We start from the raw sequence: 12,027 nt of genomic DNA on the forward strand, positions 1-12,027 counted from the left end.
AATGAGGTCCCCCCTTAGTCTCCTCTTCTCCAAACTAAAGAGACCCAGCTCCCTCAGCCTTTCTTCATAAGGGAGTATAGAGGATTTTACTTTTTTCCCTTAATAGGTTTATTTGCAATTTTGCCTGCCTGACCACTCACTGTCTGGGAGCTCTGGTTTTACTGGGCTCCTGCAATTAACCTCCAAAGATGTCAGCCTTTTTCCTCTGCACATTCGTACTCGGCACCAAACATTTGTTAGAGTGCTTCACTGCTTACTTTCAGAAGACATATTTCTCTGATGTTCTGTGTTGTTGAATTATGCAAGAATAGCATACTCCACTGACATACTTCCTATAGGTTTGCAAGTTGTTATATCTGCATTTTATACACACAAGGGCCATGTACTCTGGAAACATTTTTCTTCTGAGACACCATCCACTGCAATCACCTCCTGAGAAGTGCTCATGGACCTTGCTGCATTTATACTGCAGTTGCATCTGAAAGCTCCCATGGGGACTGAAACCAGAGCTCCCAGCTGCTTTACAGTCACACGGGGATATGTGATCCTTGGTCCAGGAGCTCACATAAAGCTGTAGCTGTTTTCCTTATCATTCCAGACTCCGGCTTGTCAATTATGTCATTGCCATTTATTTGGTGCTGGCAGGGGAAGCTAAGCCATGCTTTGTGCAATGGCGCAGTCCCAGCTCCCATTTCACATGGCACCTAGCACTTTTGGGGAGCCAGCCCACACCATTCAGCAATGGAGACCGGGTTTTCAGTAGGCATAAAGTGTCTCAGCCTCCTGTTTTCCAGGAGAACTTACCGGCACACATCCAATACGACTCCAGCCCTTGCAGTGTTGGCCAACACATCCAATTCAGAGAGACCAACCCCTGTTTCTCTCTCTCCTACAGCCTCATCCCACTGCAGATCCTTGCCCTTCCCCACAGTCTGTTCACTGCCAGCCTTACCAAAGACCTTTCGCTGGAAAAGGAGATCCCAATGAGGACAGCTGTAAGGTCCTCAGAAACATGAGGCTTCTTCATTAGCTGTGAAGCCACATGGGACCAAATGAGGCTGCACGTAGACCCTCCCCACAAAGCTTCTATTTCCAAATAATCCTGTCCCTTGCACCAAAGACACAGCTTCAGCATCCCCAGCCCTGCAAATGTTTTTACTCTCAAAGCCATGCTCCTGAAAAAGCCTCGATTTCTTTCTTCTCGCTTGCCCAGAAGCACTAATCAAGAGCTGACTGTGATAGGTACCACGGTTTTCTCATGTTCCTTGACAGCCGTGTTCTGCTTATTTCCCACATTCCTTAACGTTATGTCAAAATACAGACTCCAGCTCTCCGAGTACTGAGGCAGATGTGCAGTTTTGCCCACCACCAGCCTCAACCCCCTGCTGCAAAAAGGCTGGAGTCCACACATCAGCAGAGGCATCACCCGTCTACCAGTGAGGAAGGGTAAGGGGCTCACAGGGACACTGCCAGTGGGTCCAAAATCTTCATGTCACTCTGATTATTTGTACAGGTTTACACAGTCCTTTACTTCCTCCTCCAAAAGAATCTCCTGTTCCTTTTAATTTTCCGTAAAAAAAAAAAAACTCCAAACTTGAAGGTATGCTCAGGTAACCACGTCAAGCATAAATACCTGTTTTAAACAGTAAACAGAAGCTGAAATGTCATGCATTCATTCATATGCCTCCAGGAATGACAGCTTGAAGGAACAACTCAAACAATATGACTTTCTACATTTTTTTTTTTTAAAAGGTTGGTAAATTACAGTGATTTTTCATTCCATAACAAAGTACACACACACAAAAGTGCTTCCCAGAGAAGAATTACCAAGAAATCATCCAGATGTTACTAAAGTATTACAACTTATTTGCTTAAATATATATATATATATAAAAGCAGCAAGGAATGACTCCCACTGGCTTTTCTGTCTTAAATTTCACCCTGGAATTTCTAACTAAATTGGCTTCTGTATTCTGCCTCAGGTCTTACACCAAGGCTACGGGCATTTCTGGTGCCTGCTGCTGACGCCTGCATCTCATACAGCAGCATCTCGCTAACTCCACTCTGGGATGCCACAAGAGTCAACAAAAATGCAATTTTCCTCTCACTATAAGGGAAAAAAATAAAAACAAAAAAGCGTTTTCATTGTTGTAGCTGTGCAGAGAGAGAAAAAAAAAAAAAGCTCCTTTGTTACTGTTAAAAAACATCACATTAGTCATTTTTAACCAAAACAACCTTTGGCATGTATTATACATCACTTACAGTGAAAGTCATCAGATGCTTGGCAAAGGTTTTCAGTAACCACTTCAATTCACTGCATCAACCTGCAGCCATCACTTAATAATCCCCCTCCCCCAAGAAAACCTGGAGTAGTTAATGCTGCCAGTCCCGTGGCGCCTGGTGGGCAGGTTTCCTCCCGCAGCCCCAGGCTGCAGCCGCGCCAGGTCCTGCTGCACCCCTCGGGCTGCAGGGGGGCCCACGCATGGGTCCCCCCGCACCAGGAGAGGTGGGAAGCCACCCGCCAAGGGGGACGAGCAGCCTCCCGGCAGCCGAGGAGCAGCAGACAGCCTCTGGTTTGGGTCTTTCCAGGTTTTGCAAGTGTTCATGCAAAACCTGGGTGTGGGCGAGGAGGCATCTGATCCCTTTGGAGTAGAGACTTCGGCGTTGAGACGCAGCTTTCCCATGACTAGGATAAGCCAAAAATCATCTTCTCAGACACTTGCCATGGGCACTGAGCACCAGCCATAGAGCTGCATCTTTCTTAAACTCAAACTGATCACTTGTCTTCACTAATTTCAGGTAGGGAAGTTTATACCACACAGTTAATGACCTTTGACGCAGTGGATTTGGGGGTTTGGGCAACATTTAGCATAATACCATGCAGGTCCTTAAAATCATTTTAGCTTCTTCAGCTAGGTGTAGCAGTTAGCACGCAAGAAATACGCCTATCAAGCAGTGCTGTTCACGTGAATTTCGTTTCGTACTTAACTATTCAACAGTCCCTGTCCTGCACATCCCTGAACTTTATCAAAACTCCTTCTGCCCCAACCGGGATTTGGTCCCGATTCCTGCCCAGGCGCAGGGAGGAGGCTGCACCCGGCAGCTTCCCACCTCCCATCCCGGTGTTGGCTTTGCGCAACCAGGAGTCTTTGTCTCCATTTCAATGTCTACGGGCCTGGAGCACACTCTGAACGTACCTTCTCCACCCAGATTAATGCAAATTAATAACAAAGCAATTTTCAACTGGGAAGCAGACAGCAGAAGGCTTATTTGTTTTCCCTATGACTTGAGAATTAGAGGGACTCGGCGCAGGATCACAGAGGGCTGTTTGCTCACCTGGGAAAGTCACAACACTAGGTTTTCAGAGTTTGCTAACAGCAGTTTCTAATACAAGCCATGAAGCCCCCTCTCTCCAAAAGCCCATCTGCTGCCAGGATATTTTCAGCAGCCACACAACAATGTAGTGTATGGAAGGAGAGACTGGCACAACGGGCTCTGTGCATCCTCCAAAAATGGTGGAGGCAGATATTAATGCAAAACCTACACACTTTCCCTTTTCCCTCCCACCTCTGCTATTTTATAGTCTTCCAAGCACCGCTTTCTGGCTTCAAACAAAGTGCTACAGACAAGGTCTGGCAACTTCCTGGCTGACCCATCTGCAGCTGTGTCTTGCTGGTGCCCTACGCTGCCTGTTTCAGAGAGCCTTATATTCAGAGAGGTCACCCTCGGCACTCAGATGACTTCCCCCATAGCTCAAACCCAAGAGGAAGGAGACTTTTCTGTACACACACAGGAGGCTTTGGTCTGCAGAGAAAAAGACCAGAGCAGCAGAACGACTCACCTCTGCCAGGCAGCTGCCATGGCCCTCCAGCACCTGCTTGCCCTATAGCAATTCCCTATAGCCATCCCCATTAGCTAAACTGCATTTGGGCAATAACACCAGCACTACAAGTATTGAAACAGAGGAAGAAAGAGGGAAAAATAATGACTGTTTCATAAAAACAACACTATTCAAGTGCTATTTCTGTGCTTATTATCCAATATAAAAATCCCCTCAAACAAGTGAAGCATTTTCTTGTGCTAGTCATATGAAACCGAGCCCACCAGCTCCAAATTGTTTGGAAGGGAAAATAAAAATTCAGAGCAACTTTCAAAAGAAAAAATGGTTTTGCCTCTTTAGAAACAAACACAACTGTTTCCACCACCACAGCCACCCACTATCACTGCCTCTATCCCCTTACCTCTCCAGAAGACCACATTTATAGTGACTTTCACATATTCCTATGTCCACAAGTAATCCATATGCCTGCTCTTCTGACAGACCCAAACTGTTCCTGAAATGTCCGTGCTTGCAAACACTCATGCCATCAGAGCTGCATGTACATATGCAAGATGATTTACAGTCAGACCCAGTCAGCTTACAGAGGTACTGCTCACCAGCTGTAACTCAGGTACACCTATGGCAATGCAAGGTAATGCAATTTATCTTATACCATACATGGTAAAGTTGCACCAGGGCCCATTTGCTGTGCTCCTCTTAACAGCACACACACAGTTCCTGCCGCCCAGCTAGTGCTTGGGAATTTGTTTAACTTTGCCAGCATCACTGTGAGTTTGAGCTCGTAAACACACCATAATCTAGACCAACTCTAGACAATACTAGAAAATGCAACAGTTAAATCACTGCTGATCTACCACATGCTAAAGTCACTTGGTTTGTTCTCTCTGGAGAAGTGGAGACTGAGGGGAGACCTCATGGCAGCTACAGCTTCCTCACATGGGGAGGAGGAGGGGCGGGTGCTGATCTCTTCTCTCTGGTCACCAATGACAGAACCCAAGGGAATGTCAGAAGATGTGCCAGGGGAGGTTTGGGTTGGACATGAGGAAAAGGTTCTTCCCCCAGAGGGTGGTGCAGCACTGGAACAGGCTCCCCAGGGAGGTGTCACGGCCCCAAGCCTGACAGTGTTCAAGAAGAGTCTGGACAACGCCCTCAGGTACATGGTGTGAACTGTGGGGTTGTCATATGCAGGGACAGGAGTTGGACTCGATGATCCTTGTGGGTCCCTTCCAACTCATGACATTCTGCGATTCTATAACCTCCAACCAGCCACCCCACACCTTGCTGCTGGGAAGACCACCGAAGGCAGTGAGGGAGAGGGCGAACTGCTGTAGGCGCTGGTAGTGGTGAGACCAGAGACCCTCCTGGCTGTGTTTGAGCCACAGCAAGGGCTGGGCACAGAAACCCCTCACAGGACTGCAGCTAGACAAGTCTTACAGAGAACAAGTCTGATGGGGAGCAGCTGAGGGAGCTGGGCCTGTTCAGCCTGGAGAAAAGGAGGCTTAGGGGAGACCGTATTGCTCTCTACAACTGCCTGAAAGGAGGTTGTAGCATGGAGGGTGTTGGTCTCTTCTTCCAAGTAGCAAGTGATGAGAGGAAATGGCCTCAAGTTGCATCAGGGGAGGTTTGGATTGGAGATTAAGAAAAATTTGTTAATGGAAAGGGTTGTGAAGCACTGGAACAGGCTGCCCAGGGAAGTGATGGAGTCACCATCCCTGGAGGTATTTAAAAGATGCATAGACGAGGTTCTTAGGGACATTGTTTAGTGCTAGAGTTAGGTTATGGTAGGACTCAATCTTGAAACTGAAATGGTTCTATGATTCTACACAGGACCCCTCACCCCAATGCCTGCACTGCCTTGTGTCCACCCCACTACGTCGCTGGGATCCCTTATTTGCTTCACTTTACCGGGGCTTTTTGAGCTGCCTGAGAACATCACATTCCAGTCCTTATTGGAAGCGTAACTGGAAGTCTCAAAAAGCAATTACATTCAAAGTACTCCACAGTGAATCAACTAACTACCCCTTTGCCCAGAAGCCTCTCGCAGCAGCCGCAGCACCAGCTGATGGGGCTGCATCACCAGGATGGAGCGAGGCTGCAGGCACGGGAGTGACACAACAGCTTACCCCTGGAAGGAAGAGGAGCTTGTGAGTTACTACAAATGCTCTCCCTTCCTCAAGCCCTTTGACACCACCCCACTGAGAAAGCAAGCAAGCAGCAGAGAGCAAGCCTGCTGAGCCAGGGAAAAAAAGACGTCCATGTTTGTTTACAATTGAATTAAATTTTGAGACGTCGCAACCAATAAAGAGAAAAACTACATTCTGGTTCTAGAAACCCCTAAATCTTATGTGACCTATGCCTTGCAAGGCACAATAAAAATATAAATATTTACATGATAACTTCCCTTTTTCCCCCCTGCTTCTGCACTGTTTGCAGCACAGCTGGGCTAATCCCGTTTCCACTGCGCTGTATTCTGACCTCCTTAAACAACCCCATGCTAGGATGTTAAAACACCCTGATCTATAAATAATGTATTCCTCTCATCCAGCAATGGATTACTGAGCCATAAACCTCACTGGAACATACTGCACAGTCGCCAGTTTTGCAAAATAATACTGAGAAAGACATATCAGTAGAGAGTTATCCTCATTCTTGTCGAATTCTTTTAAAGATTTGAAAATGGCATTACTTTTACACTGGATTTTCTTTTTTGTTATAAATTGTTTAGGAGCTGATATTTTATTCTGTTGATCTCCTTTTTGCCCCCCACTTTAGACCCTTTTTTTTTTCCAGCTATTAATCCTTGCAGTGTGGCAAAAGACCAGCACTGGCTAACTAATCAGAGCCAACGCAAAGGGGGAGCGATGAAGGGCTCACTGCTGCCATATGCCACGGGGTCTCGATGCACACAGTGAGGCCATGCTTTAGACCTGAGTCAATTTGTTGCCTCAAGGGGGGAGCTCCCATTTCTGCCCCCCATCCTCACACCCCGGCTTTTGGCAGGAGGATGCCTGGGCACTATCTAGATCCTTTGCTGGGCCAGTCCAGGTCACTGATCCTGCATGAAACTCTCGGTATCTACTTCAGGGTTCATTTTGAGACAGCCATTACCTTCAAGTCAAGCCATAATGTGTAACTTCACTTAAGGATAAATGAGTCTGCTCTGAAGACCAACGTCTGACAGGTTCACTCCAACCACTGCGATTTTACGAAACCAGTGCCTCCCCTACACTGCGGACGCCAGCAGGAATCCTAGTACTTATTTCCCAGAGCAAAAGCATAGAACTCAAGCAAACTCTTAAATGACGCAAATTTGCAGTTTGTCAGTTTTTTGTTTGTTTGTTTGTTTGCTTTTCATGAGAGGCATTCTGGAAAAATAAAGTGTTTCTGCCTCAAAACAAGTCAGAACCCTCTTAAAAACAGAAGTGCACCCTTTAAAGAACAAGTTCCCCTAGGAAGCATAACCAGGCACGCCACACTTGGGCACTTGATTCCTTAGCTCCATTTGCCGTGATTAACACAGCAATTTTCCACACATTTTTCATAATGCACAGATCACTTTTAACTCCGAAAGGACTGGGGAAAAACAAGCAACCCACCGACACCCACAAAACCTGCTTCCTTCGTTCCACCGCACCAATCACATGTGAAGATTTAAATGAGTCCCGCAATATGAAAAAAACGTCAAAGGAATTAATAGCCGCTTTGACAATGGGTTTCAGGTATATTAAACGAAACAATTAAAGCACTAACATTTCCAACAGCTACAGCGTGACTTAATTCCCCCTAAAAGGTACACATTATACTTTGCCTCCGCATGAGAGGATTACTCATGGCCGATGGGTCTGCAGCGCAACTCTGAATCAGGTCTGAACGCTGCCCGTCCAAAAGCAAACCCGTGCCCCTCAGAGGAAGCAGAAGCCACACTGAGGTGTCTACAGCAGCTCTGAGGACAGCGGGGTCAGGATGGTGAGCCGAGAGAGGGTGGTGAGCCAGCCCCTTGACAGCAACCAGCTGCTGGGGGATGAGCAGGGCTGGGAGACAAGGCTGCCCGCTTGGTTATTAGCCCGAATGCTTAGTCACAGTAATTGCAGGGCCAGAGCTCTGTACTCACATTTCCTGTCACCAACCCAAGAATTAGGCAATTTAGATTTAAAGATAGTAACCCGTGTATAAAACAACTTGGTAAGCGATCGCAGAAGTAAGTAGGAGAAACACAAGCAACCTGATACAGAAAAGCTTCCCCCAGCCCCTGATTCTGGAGCATTATTAGATCTTCAGCGAGCACAAGACCCCACCAAACCCAGCCTTCCCACCGCTACTGAAAAGCATGGCAGCATCGCCCTTTGCAATGTTTCAGCTTTCCCCACCTTGCAGAAACACCTAACAGAGCTCAATTCAAGTTGAAACCTCTCGCAGGGCTCATTTTCAACAATTAAAGAGCACGGCAACCTGTAATTACTGAAAATAAAGCCAGACAGCTGGAGAAGGGAAGCATCTTTAATAAGTAACACAATACTACATTTTCTTTCTTAGGGAATTTAGCTATTAAGTCCCCAGCTCCCATGCAGTCTGACTGAGCACTCAGTGTCTGCAATGAACCCTGTGTGCTCCTGCCACCTGGGAACAGCGCAAACCCTGGAAAAGCAAATAACTCTTGAAGATCTGATTAAATGCAACTCAGAGAAAAGCAACACCTCCATCCATGCTGGGGAAAGACAGAAGTTAGGAGAGGAAAGCTTGACAGGGCTTCCTGGACACACGGCGTCTTAGACAACCTGACGATGCTACACCCCGCAAACATGTTTTCCCGGCTTTACCTGAGTTTCAGCTGCTCTCGCTCCCCCCACCCGGCACACACAACATGAGCAAAAGTTAATGTCGTTGGCGAAGTATCTTACCGCTCATCATCAACAGCACAAACATCTCTGCTTCTTGTATTTCCCAAGCCCCAGCTGCCTGTAACAGAAAGGAGGAAGCGCCAGCGTTTCATTCCCCTTCTGCTTCGGAGTGGGTGTAACTCATCAAGTTTCAAGCTAAGATGAGATGGGTCAACTGGGTGTGTTTGAAGGTTTGGGTTTGTGCCATCTCTCCCTCCCTCCCTTTTTTCCTCCCTCCCTCTCCTGATTAATTCCTCCCCGTCGCAGACTTCAGACGAGCTGCCACTCAGCCCTGCTGGCTCCCGAAATCTGAATTCCTAAGGACACCCCTCCAGGGTGACTTTAACTCACCAGTGAGAGAAGCCAAGAACTAAAATACACCATCAGCCCACAGAGGTGACGTACACATCAGCTACCTGTGAGCCAGCTGCGTGGCCCCCTTCCTCACACTGCTAAAATGCATCGTCCTTGGCATTTCATTGCATTTTCAGAGAGCAATTTACCAGCAAGACATAAAATAAAAAACTTCTGACCTACTCTGCACCTTTTGCCACAGCCCTCAACTCCCTTGTGTCCCAGAGGATTTCTCCCTGGACGGTGCTTCTGTAGAGGACACGTGTTCAAAACACGGAGGCAATTCCCTCCCACTGAACTGTCCACAGGTGCAAAAGTGTTTGCAGGATCCGGAACTACAGGGATTTAAAAATTACTCATGGGTCTGGTTTTACTTCCACCTAACTGTCTCTGGATTAGGATTTGAGCAACTTCGTCCTCAAGACCAGAGTTGGTTAATGGTTGCTATAAATAAGAAATACCAATACAAAATCTAAACCATCTGTGTTTATCCCCCAACATCCCCCACCTTGACTCTGCACTACTTACATGGGAAAAGAAAAACAGATATCAAACTATTCTCAGAATGAAGTACACCAACACATTAAATATTTTTTACAAACAGAAATCATATTAATTAACAAATTAACATATACAACTCTGTGTGAAACTTCAAAAATACAGAGTAGTGAAGAATAACCATATCTTCGCAGTTCTGCCCTCTGCAACCCAGCAATGACCACAAACTGAGAAAAGGACAAAACCATTAGGAAAAGAAAAAAATAAAATGGCAAAAGGTATGTGCAGGAGCCCAGTTCTCCCATAGGGTTATATCCAACATTGTGCAACTGCAAGGATTAAATAGCTGGCAGTGAGGCCGTGGGGCTCCACATGCCCAGGTGGTGTGGATGCTGGAGAGGATGGGAGGAAATGAGTATATTTTGGGCCAGCCAGAGATGAGATTGTTAGAGAAGTGATTTGATGCAGCACAATCATTCTTACACACCCCATTATCAGAAACAGGCATGCAAGCTGAGTTTCCTGGTACAGCAGTCAGTTTTAGCCCACTTCAAACAGCAGGTTTGGTTTAACTTTATGTTGCAGCATCAGATGTTTCTGATATATCTGCCCACGCCTAGAAAGCACCAGGTCCCCCCGTGACCGCAGGCACTCCCGATAAGCACTGGAGTCCTCCATCTAGACAGCAGGGAAGGGCTGAAGGAGGGATGACACCAGACACACCATTTGGACTACAAAGCACTGAAATGATCGATCCTTAGCCTTACAGTTAATTCAAACACCAAATGAGCACAGCCAACAGCTCCTGTTTGCGGGCCAGGCAGGAGAAACAAACGGGAGAAAGCCCAGAAGAGCAGCAGGCTGCCTCCTCCAGAAGTTTCGGTTTTACCGGTGCTGGTAACTAGCAAACCCCGAGCAAGCGAGCAGGTTTGGCGAGCCACGAGTGACTCAGAAGGTGATGGGGGCTGCTGCTACCTGCCTTGGGGTTCACTCGGGCACAGCCAGCACTCGCCACCTTCAGCCCATCCGAACAGCCCGACAGGCAAAGCCACGTTCAGAGCTCCAACACCACCCACCCTTAATCGTTCCCATCAGAACAGCTTCGCCATTATACGGAAACCGATGTGTACGTATACAGAGGCGTGAGTACACACAAGCTCCCATAGATACAAAGCAATTATGCTCCAGTCCTAAAGGAGGAACACATATGCTTACTACAACAGATTGCAAGTGATTGTCTGAAGCATTTTTCAGCTTAAGAGGACGAAAGGAGGCACACCCTTTCGCTGCCAGCATTAGGTCGATCTGCATTTTGTCACGACAGCTTGGGGCATCTTTTCCTGCTGGTTACCTGTAGCAAATGCATGGCATGGCCAGGACTCCCAGCAAAACGTGAACTACATGTGCTCCCTTCCCTGTAAGAGCTGCTTTCAGAAAGCTTCAGCCAACCAAGTCATAAGGCAGTAAGTCCCACATGAGTCTGACCAGGGCTGGATTTTAAATCAGTGCAAATGGATAAAAGAAAGAGCCTTGATTTCTCCTTCCCATCATGACCCATAGCACTTGAAATAAGAGACAGCAAGCAATAAATAGCAAGACTGATGTATGGAGAGAGATGCACAGAACTACAGGTGCCATCACCTAGCTAAGATCTGAGGGTTTTGTGGATACATCACTTGATTTGGTTGATCCGGTCATTGCTACAGTCCTCAGGAGAGGCTGGAGGGTGAGGCAAGGGAAGCCTTCTCCCTGGATGTCTACCAGCCAACCCACCCTCTTCCAAAGCTTTGCTGACAAACAAGACAACAGGGCCTTAGGGAAGCCCATTTAGGGCAAACAAGCCACCACGGTCTGGGCCACAGAGCAGGTGTCCCCGGCCGCTTGGGCAAGGTGCAGAGCGACCAGCTGACAACATCCTTGCCGAGAGCCATCCCGGGCAGTGCCGTGGCTTGTCAGCTCACGCCTGCCCGCTGCGGGAGAACAGGCATTTCCAGGCCCCGGCCCCGTCACCCCGGCTCGTCTGACGCGTTTGGATACACGCCTTTTGATGTGGGCTTCCTCCAAAGGCGCGTGAGCCAACTTATATAATTCTTAATGCTCTCCTACACAAAGTGATTCGCAAAGACCTACCGAAACCTGTTTTCAGGCAACCTAGCATATTTTGCCCAAAATGGGCTGGAGATAAGCAGGCCAGATGCTGAGCTGGCCAACTGGAGGGTACATCACCTCCAGGAACTTGAAGAAGAGGTCATCAGCTAACCCCTGTGGCTGGAAGAGGGTGCACACTGACCCTCCCCTTCTCAGCTAAATAAAGATGATACCACTAGAAAAAGCCCCTTTTTCTTCCAGCATCTGCAAGACAAATCCCAGCAACCCTCTAGGGAGTCCACAGGCTCTCCCAAATACCCAGCCAAGATGCAGAGACCCCTCCTCAGAGCCTGGAGGAGAAAGGTTCCC

At 47.5% G+C, this 12,027-nt stretch overlaps 1 protein-coding gene across 5 annotated transcripts in view; it reads right to left on the reverse strand.

Moving 5' to 3' along the window:
• TIAM1 (TIAM Rac1 associated GEF 1) overlaps positions 1 to 12,027 on the reverse strand; it is a 199,589-nt gene that overhangs the window by 113,871 nt on the left and 73,691 nt on the right. The window contains exon 1 of one of the 5 annotated variants that reach the window (XM_065066222.1): positions 8,740 to 8,928. The exons of 3 other annotated variants lie outside the window; for them this stretch is intronic. In XM_065066222.1, coding sequence (XP_064922294.1) covers positions 8,740 to 8,764 — 25 coding nt within the window. In that variant the 5' untranslated portion in view covers positions 8,765 to 8,928. Of the gene's footprint in view, positions 1 to 8,739; positions 8,929 to 12,027 lie in introns of those variants that run through there. One more of the 5 variants, XM_065066231.1, reaches the window with a different exon arrangement.

This window comes from Columba livia, chromosome 1, assembly GCF_036013475.1.
Source record: "Columba livia isolate bColLiv1 breed racing homer chromosome 1, bColLiv1.pat.W.v2, whole genome shotgun sequence".
Lineage (NCBI taxonomy): Eukaryota > Metazoa > Chordata > Aves > Columbiformes > Columbidae > Columba > Columba livia.